The 21,300-nt window shown below is 47.1% G+C and overlaps 1 protein-coding gene across 1 annotated transcript; it reads left to right on the top strand.

Annotated features, from left to right (window-relative positions):
• The first annotated feature begins 2,801 nt into the window (after positions 1–2,801).
• On the top strand, positions 2,802–20,658 carry CYP27B1 (cytochrome P450 family 27 subfamily B member 1). The gene is made up of 9 exons (XM_084832303.1): positions 2,802–3,162; positions 8,638–8,828; positions 11,155–11,351; positions 12,922–13,122; positions 14,602–14,765; positions 15,650–15,816; positions 16,445–16,526; positions 17,891–18,088; positions 19,767–20,658. Exons 1-9 carry the CDS (start codon positions 2,815–2,817, stop codon positions 19,878–19,880), a joined length of 1,662 nt encoding a protein of 553 aa, XP_084688429.1. The 5' UTR covers positions 2,802–2,814; the 3' UTR covers positions 19,881–20,658.
• Positions 20,659–21,300: the final 642 nt, after the last annotated feature.

The following is a 21,300-nucleotide window of genomic DNA, read 5'->3' as shown; positions in this document are numbered from 1 at the left end:
CTGATGTCAATGCCTTCATTTAATCTAGGAAATAGTCCTTTTGATTCTGTCTTATATTACTAGCTGCTTTAAGAAAGTGGCAATAAGGTGGAATAGAATTTCCAGAAATCAAATGCAAAGGCATTTCTTTGATTGCAAAACCAGATAACTTGAGTATTATTATCTTCCAAGAGTTGTTACAAATTAGATACCATATCTGAACATTTTGAGTTAAAAAAAAAATCATCACACCCCTGGATCACAAATAGTGTCTCCTTAAAAAAAAGAAGCTTTGGCATGTGATGAAACTATAAACTGATTTTATTGTATTAGGTGATCACATTCAGCAGGTATCCTTTTATATGGAACCCATTGTGATTCTGTTCACCCTGAAAGATATCTCATAAACATAATTGTATATCAAGGATAAAATCACAATCAAGAGTTTAGCTTAGCACAACGTGTGTTTTTAAAAATCCATCATAATAAAGGGCTAACCTGATTGGGACACTTCTCATAAGAGCCCTGCTGGATCAAACCAAAGGTCCATCTAGTCCAGCAGTCTGTTCACACAGTGGCCATCAGCTGCCCACAGGAACCCACAAGCAGGACATGAGTGCAACTGCACCCTCTTGCCCATGTTCCTAAGCAACTGGCGTACATAGGCACACTGATACTGGAGGCAGCATATAGCCATCCTGACTAGTAGCCACTGATAGCCTTCTCCATGAATTTGTCCAATCCCCTTTTAAAGCAGTCCAGGTTGGTGGCCATCGCTACATCTTGGGGTAGCAAATTCCATAGTTTAGCTATGTGCTGTGTGAAGAATTTTATCTGTCCTGAATCTCCCACCAGTCAGCTTCATGGGATGACCCCAGGTTCAAGTATTATGGGAGATGGAGAAAAATCCCACTGATGATTTGGGTGCCAGAGAGGTAATAGTGGCAATATAACTAGAAAAATGCAGAGCTAGCAATGCAGAAAGGCTCTGTTACCAGCCGCCTCACAGATCGCTCTTCCGCCACTTGAATCACTTGCTGGCCCACATATGCAAAGGCTGGCACTGCAGTCACGTTGAATTCATAAAAATGGCCACGAACAAGATCACGAGAGGATAACGGGGAAAAAACACATTGACATGAAAATGGGTTGGCAGAGACATTTACTGGATTTCTTCAGAAGATCTGGGTGAGCAAGTGACGTCAATTCTGGGGAAAACGTGTTGGCGCTGGCGCATCCATATGTGCACAAGTGAACTGTGCTTTGGGATTCAAGAGGTGGCCAAGCCCCCGTGGCTTCTCCAGATACGGGTGCTCTCTAGGCGGTTTGTACCAGCAGCCATATTCCTTGAGCCCTACAGGAAGAGTAGAGAGCTGAAAAAGGCTCTGTTTGTTCTTATGAAACTGGATTAAAGAAGAAAATCCTCCTAACCTTACTGTGTATTCTTCTCCTATTACCCTTTCCTCCATTTTCCTTTCCTCCCTCTGTTGTAAGCTCCTCAGGGCAGGGACCTCTCCTCTTGTTTTGTCTTTGTTACTCACAGAATCATAGAGGGAAGAGACCTCAAAGATCACCTAGTCCACCCCCCTGCCAGTGCAGAAAATTTGCTGCTAGGGCACCCCAACAGGTGGCCAATGAAGGAGAGTCCACCATCTCCAGAAGCAGTCTGTGTTCTACTGCCAAACCGCTGGTACCTTCAGGACTTTCTTCCTACTGTGCAGTTGAAATCCCTTTTCTTGTAATTTGAACCCCTCTTGGGCAGAGGGGACGAATTTCCTCCATCAGAGTTGGGCAGACTTCAGACTTCGTGGAATCTACTTTTGGGTGGTTGTTTTTACTATAACACTGAAGACACATACTTAGAATTAAAGAATCTTGAGCCCAGGATTTTGTTGTGAATACTTTAGAACTGGACGGAGCAGCTCACAGTTCTGCCACGCAAAAATCCACTCCTGCTTACACCCCTGTTCCCTAAGCTTTCATTTCAGCAATATAATTGGTGGTGGAGGAGAAGAAGGGAGTCACTTCGTTGCTGCTGCTGTTAAAACGATTGGGAGACAGAAATGCTTGCCCATCTATTGCAAATCACCCAGAGATCTACCGCTAGATCCAGATCTACTTTCTGTCTACCTCTGGTTTTATGTGACAGCCCTTCAGATATCCAGTCCTCTCTTCTCCAGACTAAGCGTTTTCATCTCTTTCAACCACTTGGGCAGAGCACGCATGATCCAAAAAAGTTGGGTTGTCCCTCATTTCCAGTGGAGGCCGGTGGCTCCGATTTTGGTGGGGATGTGCATCCACTCCGAGCTTCAAGCAGAATTCTAACGCAGCTATGCCAGGTGCTGAACCTATTTGGGGGATGGGGTTAAGCACCTTGGATAGCTCCTTTAGACTTCTGGCTGGTTCTGACTGAAACAGCCCCACCGAAATCAGCGCGCACCGGCCTCCGCTGCTCAGTTCTCCAGTGCGTGGGAAACGCTATTGCGGATTAAACGAATCCGGATTGGGAAACTACGAGTTTGTGCAGTAGGTGGATGGAGCAAAGCAACCTTTATGAGCAAAGCGCTCAGCTTTGTTCCTCTCCTCGGCAACTGTTCCGGGAACAACAGCCTGAAACCCTGGAGGAACGAAAGCCCCGGGACTCTGCAGCTCGTTGGGGAGAGGACAGCGCGCTCAGACGCCCCCTCCAGCTCACGCGGAATAGCGCGGTTTGTTTCTTGCACGACCGCACGAGACGAGACGGACACCACGCCTTCAGCGCCCGCAGGGATTGGAGAAGCCGGCGCTATTTGCATAACAGAGGGGTGACGCATCCCGGGTGGGCGGGGACTATTAATGAGCCATAGGCAAGGGGTGTCGGCTGCCGGTTCCCATGCGTCGCTATCAAGAATAAATAAAAAGGCGGCCAAAGATGCTTCTCTTACAGAACTTCGCTATCCGCATCCAGCTATCCAAGCACTCAGGCCTTCCGGAGCCAAGATGCCTCAGACGCTCAAGCTGGCCGGTAGAACATCTTTGCTGGCAAGATGCTTTCCCGAGATGTGGGCAGAACCTCTCATCAAGTCTCAGCCGAGGGTTGCTAAAACCCACAAGACCCTGGAGGAGATGCCAGGACCCACCGCCCTCGGTTTCTTCACTGACCTTTTCTGCAAAAAGGGGCTCTCAAGATTGCATGAACTCCAGGTAAAGGGCTATTTAAACACATATAATGATAATTATTATCATCTCACTGTCCTGTACAAGGTGAGGGCTGCACAATATCTGCCCCGTTACTATTAAATTGGTATGGGATCCTATAACGTTGAGGCAGGAATGGTTCCTTAGAATGATGGTCCAGTTCTTTCAGTATTTGAAACCTCATCAAATCTACATTGGCTGAAATTCGGTGATTGTCTGTGTTTGGTCTCAAAGGATAGGGGATACAAAGCTTTTTGGTGTGGTTTTTTTTTTTTTTTTAGTGTACCTCAAATCAGGATATGGTGGTATAGAATTATGCAAGCTTCTGACTTTCATAGAACTCTTCATTTGTCAAACTTCTGTGAAATTGGTAAACTTTATATGCTAACTTGATCCAATATAAAACATTCCAGTCTCATGCTGACTTTTGGGTGCTTCCAGACAGCTGGCTCCTAGAGTTACTATTTAAAAGACATTGTTCAAGTTTTATTTATTTTATTTATTACATTTATATCCTGCCTTTTTTCCTCTTTAAAGAACTCAAGGCGGTGTACATAATTCTCCTCCTCTCCATTTTAGCCTCATGACAACAACCACCCTGTGAGGTAGGTTGGGCTGAGAGTCTGTGACTGGCCCAAAGTCACCCAGTGAGCTTCTATGGCTGAGTGGGGACTAGAACCCGGATCTCCTGACTCCTAGTCCAACACTCTAGCCACTACACCACACTGGCTCCACACACAAGTATTCCATTTTTCCTCAATGGATTTTTTTGTGGAGAGAAAAACAAACACACAGGAGATTTGCAGGCAGAAAAGGACATTGTCTGGTCACCCATAAAATGCAGTGAATGAGGCAGGGCGATTACACAATAAAAGCCTCGTTTGGAAGCACCCTTAGTGAAAGAGGTGGATATGGTTCCTCGTTTTCAAATGGCTGAGTGAGGCTATAATCGACAGGATCCAGAGAACTTCTTTTGTGAATGGGTGCTTCATCTGAGCAATCAGGTGTTTCTGACTTCTGTCCTTTTCCTGCCAGCATCACATCCCATGCTGTCCTCTTGACCCGCCGAAGTTTGGGTGGGGGTGCAGAAACAAATTTAAAGAGGCTGCAGTGGGAAGGAGGAGATGGAAAAGCCTTATGGCATTGGATCATGCCCAGTGACTTATCTAAGGTTGCCCTGTGAATCTTTCATTCACGTTTTACTCAGAGGATGGTACCCTGATTTTCCCTTTTTCCACCCTGTAGGCTCCACAACAATTTTCTTTTTCTTATTGGCTGTCTCTGCATGAGGATGTGATGAGATAATTGAGTACTTTGCATTATTAAGGCTGAGATGAAAGAGAACCCCAAAGTAAACGCCAGTGGTTTAAAGATACTGGGAGGCTCCCATAAGGAATACTGAGGAATTCCCCAAAATGGTATTAGTTTGAAATCCTGGGTGCTTTAATATATATATATATATACACACACACACACACACACACACACACTCAATGGGAGCTGGACATCAGAAATTTAATTCCAAAAGCAAGTTTCCCCAAGCTATGCTGCAAGGGTAACTTTGGATTATTTGTTTATGCAGTTTAAATATGTGCCTTGCAAGGAATATAAAATGAGTTGCAAGGATCCTTCTTTAAGTGTACTTAAAACTGGCGATGTACACTGCTTGTCTGCAACCATGCTTGTAAAAAGCTATTTAAATAATGTAAGCTACATATATTATTCCTTGGCTTGCTTGTCAACACAGTTTCTGTTTAACCTTGGCAGTAGCACAGATTGACCCAACTCTAGAAGCTGAGTGAATCGAACTTCACCTTTCAGCGCAAACCCTGTGTCCTTAAATACTGTGTGTGTGTTTTAAATCTCATACTTCTGAGGAATGTGTATAAATGGGAGCATTGTAACCCATAATGCTCGCTTCAATGGCGTATGTTCAACAAGCATGACAAATGGAGTGCAATCTAGTCAACTTAGCATCTTTGTTAAAGGCTTTGCACAATGCCTTCCGTCGCTCAGCCATGTCCTAAAAGTTAGCACTGCATGAAATCAATTAAATGCATCCCTGGCAAGTTAACTAATTTCCCTGAATGAATTGCAATGCCTTTTACTTCCAAAATGTGCTTGCCATCCAACATATATTTGTGATATCTTTATAGCTAACTTTAGCACATTCAGCATGAAAAATACGTTTGTAGAGTCCTTATTCATCCTTGAAGAAGTGCTGCTAGTTAGAATATTTATCTCTATTTTACAGATGGGGGAATTGTGGCAGAGAGAGAAAGCAACATGGTCTGTAATACTAGACATGTTTGCGTGGGAAGAAGCACAACTGAACATAGTGGGATTTACTTCTGAGTAAACCTGACATGGGATTGAGCTGCACATTGAGTTAATCCATGTCTGGGCCATAATTGCCTCTCTCCCTGCACCCTGTTCCATTATAAAGTAAAATAACTTTATGGATACTAACATCATAAACCTTTAATTACTTTTCAGAATTCTTTATCATAGAGGTTAACATTCAATACTACAAATTTAAGATTTTATAAATATTTTTTATTTGGCTTAAGTAATTATTACAAATTAGGATGCCACATCCTGGGGCGGGGCGGGGCGAGTTACTAGATTGTTATTGGATGGAGAATGATATAGGGCATTTTCCAGCCAATGTAAACCACTTGTGCAGCCTGAGCTTGTGCATCTTTACTCAAGTAAGTCCTACTGTGTTAATAAGGCTTAGTTACTCCTAAGTAAAGCTAAAATCTTATGCAAGCTCCAGTCCCATTGATTTCAATGGGAGAGTAAAGCACATGTGATCATTCTCTCCTATTAATATCCATGGGACTTAAAAGTGCTGAACTTTAGCTAAACGATTATCTGTTGTGAATACTGACAGGATAAAGCTTGTAAAGCATAATTTGCATATAAAAGTATGACTTGAAGGGTTTTGTTTTCGTTTGCTGAAACAGTCACTCAACACATACACACACACACACACACACACACACACAAATCCCTCTTGGGACTGGTATCAAGTGTGACTCCCTCTGAAACTTGCTCCTCCCAAGCCTAATGAATACAATGATTCACTAATTTAGCCACTCCTATCTGGCTTCAGCACTCCAGTAACATATGTGGAGCCTTTACATAAAGGGACAGATCTAGTATATACTTGTGATGCCCCAAAATTATGCTAGTGGTTTATGGAGGATGACAGAGTAAGATTTCTCATGGTACTTTCTATGATGTGGCATTCTTGCAACACTGATTCTCTTTCTCCCTCTCCCCCACGGCCACTGCTGAAAAGGCACCTGCTATTTGGTGATTACATCACTGAAATACAATTCTATAGTTAAGTTGACAGATGTTAGCTATTCCTGCATATAAATAACGGCACATTTTTTTGCCAGAGAGCTGGTGCACTTTGAGAAGAGGAGGGTCAGCTGTCACCCTGGAAAGTTGTCTACGGGCAATTCCTGTGTCACAGTTCTGACTTTCTCCTCTGAACAGGATCTGTGGGGGGACAGATTTGGGACAGGACCTACTGGTTGCTAACTTTGCTGTACTGTTATTCTAATTATTTTCATAGTGCTAAATAGACATCAGGTAGCATTTTCTCTGTGATGGTGGTTGATTTGTGGGCTCCTTTTATCTTTGGGTAGTTTGAGAAATGTTCCTATGTTTTTTTTTATAGGTACCTTTAAATACAATGGTGTGTTTATGGTCATGACCCCTTTTTGCTGCCACGCTATATTGTCTACAACACACTAGCTGACATTGCACATTGGCCCAACTTGAATGTAATGAAACCCTGGCTTATTTATGAGTAGCATGCTCATGGTAAACAAACCACAGACCTTCCTTCTATGGGTTGTTTAGCATTACATGTGACCCCAGAACTCTAGCTTGTCTCTCCCCTGACAAGCCAGAGTCATAAGCCAACAACAAACTGTGGCCTGGAACCCTGGTTTATCGTTATATCTGAACCAGGCCATTGTTGTTGTCACGTGTGAGTATGTAAAGTGTGAGTTAAGCATTGAAAAATGTTGACATATAATTTGGAATGCTGTAAACACTCAAAAAGTAATGTTGGGCTTCTTTATGTTTCTTTCATTACCTCTGACATGAGGACTAGAAACCTAAACAGAAAACAAAAGCTGGTATTCTAACAAGACCATGCAAATTTCTCAGCATCTTCCTAGTGCTGTGGAACTCTGTCAACAGAACTACCAGCACAATCTTATGCATGTTTACATAAAAGTAAACCCCACTGAGTTCCTTGAGGTTTACTGACAGGTAACTGTGCATAGGGGGATTACAGCCTAAAACTCCTATTGCAGTCCCAGCCAGAGAATGTGGATGTGAAGAGAAGCATTGAATAGAGACTTCAGAGAGGCATATCTTGATAGCTGTCCTCCTGCGCATATTTAATAACGTACATCAGGATGGGCAGAAGATAGATATCTGGGTGATTTGCAGTAGATCAGCATGGATTTGAGTCCCAATTCTGCAAGAATAGCAGCAACTAAATGATCCCCCATACCCTAAATTATACAGCTGAAATGAAGAAAGCTTCAGGTAACCAGGAGTGGATTTTGGTGAGGAATAACTGTGAGTTCTGTTCAGCTCTAGTACTAAGAACAAAGTACTTGGGATTCTTAGCAGGGAAAGGAGATCCCGCAAGCCTGATGTAGGCTAGGCATAGGCAGACATCACATGGAGCACGATCCAGCCAAAGTTGTCTGCTTATAACTCCCATTGCCTTCAGTGGAAGAACTGAGCACCTGCTTAAATCTTTAATTTGTATCAATGGACTTAAAAATGCCAGTGGGGTATTAAGGGCTGCCTTAGAGCCTTGTCTGTTTTCAGTGTGTTCTAGGAAGCCACTGTCCTGACGACGGCTATTTCTGCAGGCATCTTTGGATTGTAAGTCCAAGTTAATGTTTTTCTGCATTTGTGTGGATGCGGATCCCTTTACTCTGTAACATGTGGTCACAGAGATTCTACGATGCACCAGCATGGTTTTGTGCTCAACATGCAGAACAGATGCTTATTTGAAGTGCCTTAGGTTACGATATGCATAGGCAGTGTGGCATAGTAGTTAGTGTTGGACTCAGACTCGGGAGACCCAGGTTCTAGTCCCCACTCGGCCATGAAGCTTACCGGGTGGCTTTGGGCTAGTCACTGCCTCTCAGCCTAACCTACCTCACAGGGTTGTGGTGAGGGTAAAATGGAGAGGTGGAGGACCATGTAAGCTGCCTTCGGTTCCTTGGAGGAAAAATAGCGGGATATAAATGTAATGATAAATACTGAAAATAAACTATGGGATTGGAAGGAATCCAGAAAAAGGGTTTACAACGGGGGCTAGGCCCTCTTTGTGCCATGACAGAGGGAAAGAACAATGCTCTTCCTGGTTTGAAAGCCTGTTTGAGCTTTCTGTGCTATCTAATGCTTTTTCTTCCCCTTCTGCTTCTACCCTAGATTGAAGGCAAAGCCAAGTATGGCCCAGTGTGGAAGGCCAGCTTTGGGCCCATCCTCACTGTCCATGTCGCAGATCCCAGCCTGATTGAGCAGGTGTTGAGGCAGGAAGGCAAACACCCCATGCGCTCCGACCTCTCCTCCTGGAAAGATTATCGGGTGTGCCAGGGCCACGCATATGGGCTGCTGACTGCGTAAGTATCCGCTGCTTTGTCTTCTCCCCTGCAGGCTAATGGGGGTTCGTGTTGCCAGGAGAGGGACTTGAGGGGGCTTCCAGACCGAGAGCTCCTCTCAGTGGGAAAGCATGGGAGGGTTACAAACTGAAGATGTTGCTAGAAATTCTGTAAAAAAAAAAAAAAAAAGGCCATGCAAGGGCATCACAAACGCCTTGTCTGGAAGCACCCCAAGGCAAATGCTGCTGGTTGAGAATTGAAGACAAATCTGTCACCCTTTTTGTATAGTGGCATCTTTTCCCCCTGAACTCTCTGGGGCTGATTGCCTATGCAGCAGCCCCTCTAGCAGCGCCTAGGAGGCTTTCAAGAAGATCTCCTTCAGATGGGGGCCGTGCCGTATGGCAGCCATTTGGGGAGAGATCCTGAAAGCCTTTTGTTGTCACTGTCTCTCTAAAGTAGGTGGGCTGTACTACAATGTGAGTCATTGTAGAAGCTGCTCCGTGGATGTATCAGCATGGAGACTGTTATTTCTTTGGTTTTTATTGATTACATTTCAATACTGCCCAATAGCCAAAGCTCTCTCCCTTTGGTGCAACAACAGTAGCAGCGAAATGATCCCCTGCACCTTAAGTTACGCTGCTACAATGAAGAAAGCTTGGGCTAACCATGTATTGGGGCTCACCATGGTTGTCGGTTCCCGTGACACAACAATGGCTCTAAGTCCCCAGAGGCTGTAGGCAGTTGCATAATCTACTACCACCGCCATGCATGCTCTAAAATTGTACGTGGGTTGGCTTAACAGAGTTGGGTGTCGCATCCGTTTCCGGCCCTCTCCCTGCTATTTTTGGCACTCTCCCCAGCAGAATGAGGAAGGAACTGCTTTACTCCTTTCATTGCAACAGCCTTCCCCAACTTGGTGCCCTCCATATGTGTTGGACTACAATTCCCTTTATCCCCAGCCAGCATGGCTAACAGGTTAGGGGAGGCTGCATGGGAGTATCCCACCTGCAACAGAGACTTGTGTTAGCCCTTCACTGGAGCATCAAAGACTTCAGGCCCAGCTCTCCCGTGAGACGGGAGGCAGAGCTTGGGATTTAAGGGCTGGTGTCCAGTGGAATCTGATGGGGTAGAGCAGGGTGTTGAACTTTTTTCAGCCTGAGGGCCGAATTCTGTTTCAGAGAAGATTTGGGGGGCCACATTCCAGTGGTGGGCAGGGCCGAAGGCAAAAAGGGTGAAACCAAATGCAAAAGGGGTGTGGCCAAAAAACCCAGCATGTGTAGCTTAAAGCTCCTCCTACCAGTAATTAAAAGGGTGTGGCCATCTGGGGAACCCCAGAGAACTGGATTTGGTTCCTGGGCGGGTCAGATTTGGCCCCAGATCTGGGGTTCTGCGCCCCTGGTTTACTGCCACCCTATAGGACAGAAGAGGGCATCTGGACAAATGTGGAAGAATAGCCCTGAGTTTCTGGTGCTTCCCCATTATTAAGTGGAGATGGGCAAAGAACAGAAAAGATCTTGAAGAAGGATCTCCCCATAAGGCCCTGTTTGAGGAAAGATGGGTGGAAGGGATGCAGATGCTTTGTGTTACTTCCTCGGGAGCATTTCCTTTTTTAAAATTATTATTATTTATTACATTTATATCCCACCTTTCTTCCATTGTGGAACTCAAGGTGGCTACATGTGGTTCCCCCTCCAAGCACTGACCAGACCCAGACCTGCTTAGGTTCAGCAAGGTGGCTGCCTCATGTGCCTTCAGACCACGCCCTGGAATTTTGCTGAATTCTGGGCTTGCTTCTCCTAGGATGACTAATAGACCCCGCCCCCGAGGTAAACAGGAGGAAGGGACCCCCATGTTTTGGCAGCTTCCTGCTCCTCGCTCACGTGGCTGTTTCCTGGAAGTGTGTCACACGGGAACGGCAGGGTCCTGCCTGGGCTTGTGCAAAAACAACGACCCGGGAGTGAGGAATTGTTTCAAGGCATGGAGCGATTTATGATTCAGGGCTTCCCCAGTGAGAATGTCCTCACCCGCTGGGCAGCTGCTTCCGCTGTCTAGACACCGGATGTGAGTAATGAGAAGAAGAGCAACAGGCAGATTTCCTACAGCTGCTCGCTCTTTCTCTCAGCGCAGCTCCGTCCTTCCTGGGTGCCCCGTAAAGATCTGCTTACAATTACAAGTGGATGTTATTCATCCCCATGCAGGGGAAATGCCTAGACCCCCAAAGCTGATGACTTGGCTCGATGTACGCCCTGTTTTGAGTCGGAAGGGTCCTCTGCTAGTTCTATCCGTGCATGGATTTGAGCACTTCTCCTGCCCAGCGAACTAACGGAGGCCTCTCTCCACCGTACAGAGAAGGAGAGGAGTGGCAGCAAATCCGCAGCATCCTGGGAAAGCATATGTTGAAGCCCAAGGAGGTGGAGTCCTACACCGGCACTCTGAACGATGTCGTGAGCGATCTGGTCCGCAGACTGCAGCACCAGCGGAGTCTCCACGAGAGGCATGTGGTCAAGAATGTGGCCGACGAGTTCTACAAGTTTGGATTGGAAGGTATTGATGGATTTATATCTGCAGCCCAAGAACACCTCCACTCCAAAGATACATGGGTTAACTCAGCCTTCCCCAACCTGGTGCCCTCCAGATGTTTTGGCCTACAAGTCCCACTATCCCTGATCATTCCTACAAGTCCCACTATCCCTGATCATTGGCCATGCTGGCTGAGGCTTGTGGGAGTTGTAGTTCAAAACATCTGGAGGGCACCTGATTGGGGGAGGCTGGGTTAATTCATGTAAAGGGTGGGGACGCCGCTCAGTTCTTGATGCTGCAACTACAGTGGTCAGTGTGAGGGGCCTCCTTCGGGGTTATCTGGTTGACAGCAGGTTGGCCACTGGGTGGTCAGAATGCTGGACTAGATGGACCCTTGGTCTGATCCAGCAGGGCTCTTCTTACGTTCTTATGTTCTATATGGGGTTGATGATTTAGTGAGATCATAAAAGGAGCGCGTACACATTCAACTCTCCTCCTGAAAAGCCGTGTTGCCGCTTTACAAATCCTTAGTAACACTTCTCTTATCTCTGCTTCCAAACTGCTCCCTCGAACGATAGCCAGAACAGTGTGTACTTCATGCATGCAGAAATTGGCACTATATGCAGGATTCTGCACCCTGAAAATCTCAGCTTCCAATGTTTTTCTTTTCTTTTTCTTTTTAAAAAGAAAAGAATACAAGTTTCTGGCCCTTATGGCTGCAAAGATGGATTTGAAAAGAGGTGGGCAACACCTGGTGAAACTGCAAAAGCAGAAGTGTGAAGCTTCATATGGCAGGATTTTCTTGAGCCAGGAGTTGGGACTACAGTGCTTTGAATAGTTCTTCCTCCTGACTAGTGGAAGCAGTTATCCAGTATGTAAATGAATTGGGAGCTGCTCCCCAATCAACAAATTCACAAATAGTGTGTAGCTATTCTCCCACTGACATGTTCTCCCACCTGTCTATTGTCATTTTAATTTTGGATGGCGAATTCAAGAGAGGCCAATCCCCACTCCCATTCTTCTTTTCTTCTGGCCAAGGCAACACAAGTGGGCCTTTTCCAGTAGGTGTTGATGTGTTGTTGAATTGGGCTTGTGAATGCTCCATGCCCTGATTCCACCCAAATTGTTGAAGATTCTTTTCCCCACAGGACACAGTGACCTGTAATCTAGACACGTGTGTTTGAAACATTCACAAGGCTGGCTTGTTGTGCTCAAATCTAGTTTTTGAAACGGCGATGCTTATTAGATCTATTTTCCCCCCAAGTTAGAAAATGGCTGTTGAAGCAATTTAGGACAGCAATTTAGGACAGCCTTTCCCAACCTAGTGTCCTTCGGATGTTTTGGACTACTACTTCCAGCATTCCTGACCATTGGCCATGTTGGCTGTGGCTGATGGGCTTTGGAGTCTAATACATCTGGAGGGCACCAGCTATGGGAAGGCTGCTGTAGGAGATAGTCACTGGGATGAGAAGTCCATTTCCCCCCTAGGAGTCCCATTCACATGGTTGGGCAAAAGACAAGGAGGAGCTAAGATGGATACTTCTGTTCTGTTGACTTAATTGGCTCTAATTCTTTCTGACTTGGGCTCTTCTAGGCATCTCTTCCGTCCTCTTTGAATCTCGCATCGGTTGCCTGGAACCCAAAGTCCCAAAGGAAACGGACGCCTTCATTAGCTCCATCAATACCATGTTCTCCATGACGCTGCTCACAATGGCAATGCCCAAGGTCTTGCACCGGATCTTTCCTAAGCCGTGGCAGATGTTCTGTGAATCCTGGGACTATATGTTTGAGTTTGGTGAGTACTGCTGCTGGAACTCGTCCATTCGTCTTTCGTGTGCAATCTAGCCAATTGCAAAGGCTTCCCCTTGTTGTTACAGAACATTTTGGCATCCTTTTGGCTTACTAAGCGCAGTTTGCATAAATACGTTTCATCGTTGCATTCCACTCTGGTTGTAATGAATGTGTGTTTGGGTTGTTTTTCTGCCCTCCCCCAAGAAATTGCACAATTTTTCTGTCATAGGGACTAGAATATTACTTTAAACTAGTGAACAGGCATGGCTTTGCATGGGTTACAATAGGTCTTAGTTAGTTATAGTGAAACCTGCTGGAACCCCTAGACACAGCTCCTGCCACGTTACACCCCCCCCCATCTGAGGGAGAAGTCTGTTCACTTCATTTCCCTGAGGAAATGGAGGGAGGGGGCAGCTCTATAACTCTGTCCCTTGGAACACTCCCTCCTGGCTTCAAACTGTATCAACTGCAAAGCTATATGCTGGTGAGGGCAGCTTGCCACCTAGTGACTGAAGGTGGTACTGTATGCTTCAAATACATGCACACATTTAAATTAATTAAAATTAATTAATGCATTTTAAAAGCCAAGTAATCCTGAGGCGAACACCCCTATGGTCTCTGTAGTATGCATGCTAAATTTCAGGTGCCTAGATTTCACGGTCTTGGTGTTGACAGACAGACAGATAGACACACATCCTCTTTACTATTCTAGAATCTAGATATATATCCTGCTTGATTCCGCATGCCTCTCAGAGTTCTTTACAACTAACACAATACACTGTTTGATAGTAGGGGGGAAATTATGTTATTAATCAGTGAGACCAATAAATCCATCTGCAACGTTTACCATTCATTATACGCCAGTGAAGGCCTTTGTAAAAAGCATGTTCTTACAACATTTCTAGATATTGATAGGCTCAGGTTTAAACTGACAGCTTTTGGTAGGGAAATCCCCAGTGTTGAAGCTACTACCAAGCAAAGTGGTGGTGGTGGTGGTGGGATATCTCACTCACTGGATATTTCTCCCATGTCAGCCCTTATTTGAAGACACTTGCCACTTAAAAACAAAACAAAAAAGCTATCCTCATGAGGTACAGAAACCTGCTATTTCTTTCAAAAGCTGAGGTAATCAGAATCTTGATGGATCTGTTTGTAGCTTAACCATGAAAATGCACCTATTTAGCCCCCTTGCTGCTAGGACACAAGTAGATCATGCAGCAACTCCTCCTCCTGAACAGCACACTCCTGTCTAGCTAATGGTGCCTTGAAAATTTGACTGAAGGGCAGTATATACATACCCAGAATGAATGAATGCCTCTTACTTATGTTCAAGCTGTCTTTCACTTGCCTGCACTGAATTGTACAGAAATTGGCTTTAAGACAGCAGCGATTGGCCCAGTCTGGTATGTCAGATGATTTAAATCTGTTGCTTGAAGGCGCTCCCAGGAGAACGCGTGCTCATCCCTTGCCAATTTCTTTGTAGCCAAAGGACACATTGACAAACGGATGGCTGAAGTCTCTGAAAGAGTATCTCGGGGGGAGAAGGTGGAAGGGAAATACCTGACTTACTACCTGGCTCAGGAGAAACTGTCCATGAAATCCATCTATGGGAATGTGACGGAGCTTTTGCTGGCTGGGGTGGACACGGTAAGCCTTTTGGATTGCATTGGAGGGAAGTGTTTCCGGCAGAGCAAATGGAACGTCTTTCCTGCTTGTAGAAAGCTGCAATTGGACACAGGCTGAAATAGGTCTGTGAGATGGGGGAACCTAGGAAGCTGCCTTAGACAGAGTTAGACCCTGGGTCCATCTAGCCCAGCCTTGTCGACAGTGACTGGCAGCAATGGCTCTCCATGGTTTCAGGCAGGAATTTTTTCAGACCTACCTGGAGATGCCAGGGATTGAACCTGGGACACTCTGCATGCAAAGTGTGTGCTCTAGCACTGAGCTATGGACCCTCCCATAAACCAGCCAGGAAAAACTAGGCAGACTCTGGTAGGGGCTGGCTGGTGTGCCATGCTTTTCTGTGGGTGGTGGTGTAGACAGGGCTGAGGGTTCTGATAACACTTTCTTGGATGAAGAGTCATGGAGACCATAATCTCCCCCCTATTCTGGCATGACTCCTCCCTGGCCTCCATATCTCCTTCCCTGTCATACCTGCCCTCACAGGAGGGCAATCATACAGATATAAACAGCTCTTAATTTGAACCTGAAATTTATTTTCCGTGCCAATGCTTAGCCCTGGAATATGTGAAGCAGTTGTGTGTTGTTGTGTTTGAGTACCTCTGTGCGTATGCGAAGTACCTTTCTCTCTCGGGGCATGAGCCTTGGCTATTCTGCTCTTGATCTTGCCTAATCTGATCGGCAGTACAAGAATGCATCAGTCTTAGACTTTACTCCTCCGGCGCCATGTGAAGGAGGAATGACTAGTGCTCTGCCTGCTACTGTGCAGTAAAGCCTCTGATCTGACTGGGGCTCTACTCGACAACCTCCTTAGCCTAGAGATTAATCCTGCCCTGTCTGTACCCCTGCAGATCTCAAGCACCTTGTCCTGGAGCCTGTATGAGTTGTCCCGTCACCCGCAGGTGCAAGTGGCCCTCCACAAGGAGATCATAGAAGTGATGAAGGACAACCACATCCCAACCGCAGCTGACGTCGCCCAGATGCCTCTGCTGAAGGCAGTGGTGAAGGAGGCGCTGAGGTGAGCAGTGTTTCCGGATCAGGTCTGCGCTTGCCCAGAGGACAGCTGCGCTGCTGCCTTTCAGGCCAGAAGGCGGATTCCACCTTGGAATCCTGCAAGGGCCGCGCTCTTCCCCTGCCAGAAGTGGCGGCTGTCCCCGAAATCACAGCCGTTCTGCTGGGGATTCGTGTGGCCCCTAGTCGCCGCCATTGCTGCCGCCACCTCTGCTGCTGAAGTCGCGGTGATTCTGCCCGAAAACCAGGCTCGCTAAGCAGCTGTTCGGTGGGCTGTCAAGAGCCTGATTCTGCTGGGAAACCAAGTGCGCACGTCTCGTACGCCTGGTTTCCCAGCAACATTGCTGTGCTTTTGTCAGCAACAGTGGCAGTGGCAGGGATGGCGGGCCATGGTGGGCCGCACGCAGCGCACAGGCCGTGTGTTGCCCCTCCCGGGGCACGCCTAAGCAGGGAAATGGGATGCATCCCTTTGGATCTCAGCAGCTGTAGCAATGTAACCGCTTTGTCAGATGGGGAAACCTGAACCCAGGCGCATGGTATGCAAACCTGCAAGCTTAGGGAGCTGTGCAGACATTGCAGCATGTGGGGGACTGATTGCCTTAGATTCACACGATCCTTTCTTTTTCTCCCTGTAGGTTGTACCCAGTGATTCCGGGTAATGCACGTGTCATCTCAGACAGGGACATCCAAGTGGGAGACTACCTCATCCCCCAAAAGGTGAGCATGGCACAAATGGAACGCAAGTGGAGATGGGAGCGAAGATGGGGTCTGCCAGTGGTAGAAGTGGGGCTGCATCCTCGGGACAGGGCCACGGAACGTTAGGCGCATCCACCAAGCTTGGTGTATAGGGCCCTGCAGTCAAGAACAGGATGAGATCCATCTGTCTTTGAACGGAGCTAAAGAGAAGCAGTAGTTTTAAGTGAGGAGACACAAGTTCAGAGGTATGACTTAGGTGAGTGGTAGAGCACCTGCTTTGCACGCAGGAGGTCCCAGGTTCAATCCCCAGCATCTCCAGGTAGGGCAAGGAAAGAATCCCGCCTGAAAACCTGGAGCGCCGCTGCCACATCAGCAAAGACAGTACTGGGCTAGATGGTCTACCAGTGGTCTGACTCAGCAGAAGGCAGCTTCGTGCGTCCTAAAGGAAGCAGGCAGGGCAGTTGTAGCTTGGCATCCTTGCTTGAGATATCTGAAGCAGTTTGGCTCTGCGATGCGACTGCTCTCTGCTTTTGGCACACTGTGGTCTTGGCTGTATGGGTTGATGGGGGACGGGGTGAGCAGATGGTCCTGGCAGGTTGGATTGCAGCATCTTCTGTGCCTTGCAACTCAATGCTTCTATGGCCTACGATGTGCAGCTGCTGTTTAAGGGCAACAGTGCACGAGGCACTGTGTGGATCATAGAAGTGATGCAATCCTTTCTTAGAGGAGCTAATCTACAATGTGCAGTAGATGGACAAGAAAGAACAAGTGTGTGTGTGTGTGTTTCAGAAATACTGCACTGGAGTGTTGGCTGCACGCTCAATTTGTGCAGGGCTCCAGAGACCTAAAACAGGCCTGGCCAGTGGCCCCAAGTGAACGGAGCATGCACCTTAAAAAAATGCATCCCAGAATCCTTTTGTAATGTGCAGGCATTCCATGGCAGGCACATGGGAATCTTGAGCAGCATGATACACATGGAAGAGGTTCCTTGAAGGAAGAAAGGACTATTGTAAGGCAGCGGATATGCTGGCATAGCAAGGCTGAAGTAGTTGAGGGAAGACTTTGCTCAAGAACTGGGAACTGAGGAAGACCTTGAAGGAGGAGTGGGAAGTGGGCTGATACAATGAAGCTATAAGGTAGCAACACCCTCCAGGGGGTGCTGAACTCCAACTCCCATCACCCCCAGCCACGCTGGCTGAGGATGATGGGAGGTGGAGTCAAAAATCCTAGAGACTACCAGGTTGGGGAAGGCCACTGTAAACCTTGCTTCTTTAGTGGTGAGTCTAGTAGCGCACCTGTATCCAAGCGCATGTGTGCACTCTGGACTTGAGGTTCTGAACTGCTTTTCTCATGATGCACCCTCCTCCTCTTCCTCCTCCTTTCAGACCCTGATCACCCTCTGCCATTATGCTACCTCCCGCGATGAGAAGTACTTCTCCAATCCCAACTCGTTCCAGCCGGAGCGGTGGCTGCACAAGGACAGCGCGCATCACCCGTACGCCTCCATCCCCTTCGGCTTCGGCAAGCGCAGCTGCATCGGCCGACGCATCGCAGAGCTCGAAGTGTATCTGGCTCTGACTAGGGTGAGTGTCTGCTTGGAGGAAACCCTCTCCCAAGAATGGATGGCAGGAGAAAACGTGGCTTTTCCTAAGTGGCCAAATCATATTGTGAGACCGGAATGAGGTGGGTGGGTTGAGCGTATCAGCAGTAAGAGCTGCCTTGCCTGGTCTGACGAAGAGTCCCTCTTGTCCAACAGCCAGGCAGATGCCTCTTGGGGTGCAGGTAGCCATGGGATGAAGGGATCAGAGGACTGCTTCCCTATATCCCTAGCTAGGAACCCCAGCTACCTAATTTTTGTGAACCACCCAGAGAGCTTCGTCTACTGGGCAGTACAGAAATCAATCAATCCATCCATCCATCCATCCCAAACCTCATTTAAGGCATTGCTGCCCTCCTGCTTCTGGAAGCAGTAGGGTGGATAGGTGGGCTGGGGGTTTGGAGAAAGAGCTGCACGACCCTTCCAGCTCAATGCCAGCTGCAATGTAGCCTCACTCCACTGCTGACCTCTCCTTCAGCTTGATTTTGTGAACTGATTTCCCAGGGGTGACTCTGTCAGTCTCATGTTGTGTCAGACTGGGCTGCTGCTGCTGCTGCTGCTGCGTAGTGCTGTGGTGAAGCCTGTCTTCCCCCAAGCCCCTACCCAGCCTTGAGTGGACAAGGGGTTACATGCAACCTCCACCACCTCTTTCCCAAATCCCTTTGAGCTGGAAGGGCCATATCCTCCAGCTATGGGAGGGGCCTTGGCTCAGTGGTAGAGTCCCTGCTTTGCATGCAGAACATTCCAGGTTTGATCCCCGTTATCTTCAGGGAGGGCTAGGAAAGAATCCTGCCTGAAACCCTGGAGAGCCATTGCTGCCAGTCAGAGTTGACAATACTGGGCTAGATGGACCCAGGGTCTGACTCAGGATAAGGCAGCTTCCTGTGTTCCTATGAAGAAGCAGAGACCCTTGGCATGTTGCTCCATCTTCTCATTTGTTGATTCTAAATTATCTGCCTGAGCTCTCTACCCCGGCCCTTCTTAAAGGGAGCTACACAATAAAGTGGGAAGCATATCTCTTTGGACTACAATCCTTGCAAGTCTTCCTGGGGTGAATTGCGGCAGTAAGTGAATGTATTCAGCTCAGCATAGTCCTTGCTCCGCTCGCCCTGGACAAGCCCTCTGAATATCTCCCCCCTTTGGCTCTCCCCAGTCCCCTCCACTAATCCAGCACCATCATTTTATCATTTGTTGGTCCTCCTTCAATCAATTGCCACCCTCCTTTGGGTTGGATGCAGATTTAAGCTGGATCAGTTGCGCTGGCAGAAGTAGACTTCCCTGCTCCCTCCTTCCCAGGGCAGCCCCTCGTACCCCTGAAAATGCCACACAGAGAGTTGGGAGACCTGAGGGTGAATGGGGTTAGCTGTGGGGTGGGCTGGACAGGGGATCCCCCAAAATCAGGCAGAGGGCCGTTTCGCGAGCAGAGCCCTTCCTCTCACAGAAGGTCCCTTCTCTTGCAGAAGGGCAGGTCCTGGATTCATATCAGTTTTTAAAGCTTTGCCCCTAGCATTGTCTTAAAAAAAAATGGAGAAGAGGAGGAGCGTCCTTGGGTTCCTTGCAAGAGGAAAAGAGGCAGGATATAAATGTAGTTATATATATGTGTGTGTATATAAAAAGGGTGCTAACAAGTATCTCTCTCCTGGTTTGTTTGTTTGTTTTTTTAGATCTTGATGCATTTTGAAGTGAAGCCAGAACAAGAAGGGGACACCGTGAGACCCATGACACGCACCCTGCTGGTACCCGAGAAGGAGATCAACCTGCAGTTTCTGAGCCGGTAAAAAGGGATGAAGCCATACCGCTCTCATGGGCTTCTCATCAAAGCACAGCTAGAGTGTAAGACCTGCGGGTGAAAGTGCCTGGCAGCCTGGACTGAAGCAAATCCTTTGGAGTCCGCTTGAAGGGGTCCATGATGTGCAGGAGGGGGAGCGAGAAGCATGTCATTGACCGAGGTCATCTGAAGGAGCAACCCAAGGCAGCCTCTAGGGAGGTCCACTTTGCTGTGTCTTGAAATCCAGTTCTGGGACCTGGGTGGTGAAAAATGACTTCTCCAGCACCAGAGTTTCCCAGCGCGTACGTGATATGTAGACACCACTCCAGTGTGTAAAAGACTACAAAAACAAGCCCAACTGCATTTCATATCTCATGCTTTTCTGCAACAACTGACTGAGGGGAAGCTTCACTGATCCTGAGAAAACAATGTAGATAAACCCTGTCTGGAGCTTGGGAATGGAACAACTGTTATGTATTTAAATGCCTTGTTATTGTTATGAATATTATTATACTAATCTTTTATATTTAATGCACTTCCCCAACTTATTTATATTTTTCTACCCTATAATTTATAAGTCTGTAAATGTTTACAAAAAAATATCAGAAAGGGAGGGACAAATGATTTTATATATTTTTTAAAATGGAAATACGCACTTTTATATTTTAAAAGGGCTACACTGGAACAGTTTCTGGAAATAACACCGTCCATTTAAAGGCTGTTTCTTTGGTGCTATTTTTAAATGTGTTTTTTTTTAATCTTTGGATAATAAATGCGAACTACTTTTTAAAAAAGAAATCTGACTCACTTATCTCTCATTTGGGGCTGAAATAAATCTAAACTGTGGGTTGAGGTGTACCTGTACTACACACAAACTTGCTTAAGGGCACAATCCTATGGGGATAGTTGGCCGCTTCTGATCTTGGAGGCGGCCAACTATCCAATGCAGGGCAGGTGGAACACAGGGGGGATCACCCTGCCATTTGTGGCTAGATAGCCGATTTCGGCTGTCTAGTCAGGGTGCCTCAGAGAAGCGGGGGAGGCTGGATGGCGCATCGAAAGCGTCGCAACAGTGCTTCCGGGGTCCCCTCCCCGCACCTGGGAATGCCCCCTTTTGGTCTGCTCCGCGCTGCTCTTCCAAGCACGGAGCCAGGGACAAACCATCCTGCCTACGAGGCAGCGGGGGAGGGAAGTTGCATTTCTAGGAACTGAGCTCGGAGCGCTGGCTCTGAGCTCAGTTCCCAGAAACAGAAAAATCCTATGGCTGCCTAGATGCCATCTAGCGGCCATGGGATTGCATACTAATAGTAGCTTCTCCTGAAGCAACTGTTTCTGTTGGGGGTGGGCTAGGGATAAAATACTCCCAGCAGTAATCACACTGTAATCCCCAAGAGAAGCCGTAACAGTGAAACTGATTATAAAACAAATGC

This window comes from Heloderma suspectum, chromosome 2 (genome assembly GCF_057233095.1).
Source record: "Heloderma suspectum isolate Gila_16-S chromosome 2, 16-S_ref, whole genome shotgun sequence".
In the NCBI taxonomy this organism is placed as follows: domain Eukaryota; kingdom Metazoa; phylum Chordata; class Lepidosauria; order Squamata; family Helodermatidae; genus Heloderma; species Heloderma suspectum.
Note: the sequence above shows the minus strand (reverse complement) of the source record. Positions and strands in the feature narration are given on the sequence as shown.

Coding starts and splice junctions, on each gene's coding strand:
- CYP27B1 (XM_084832303.1), top strand. CDS start 2,815: ATGAGCCATAGGCAAGGGGTGTCGGCTGCCGGTTCCCATGCGTCGCTA. Junction 11,352..12,921: donor CTACAAGTTTGGATTGGAAG/GTATTGATGGAT, acceptor GGGCTCTTCTAG/GCATCTCTTCCGTCCTCTTT. Junction 18,089..19,766: donor TGTATCTGGCTCTGACTAGG/GTGAGTGTCTGC, acceptor TTGTTTTTTTAG/ATCTTGATGCATTTTGAAGT.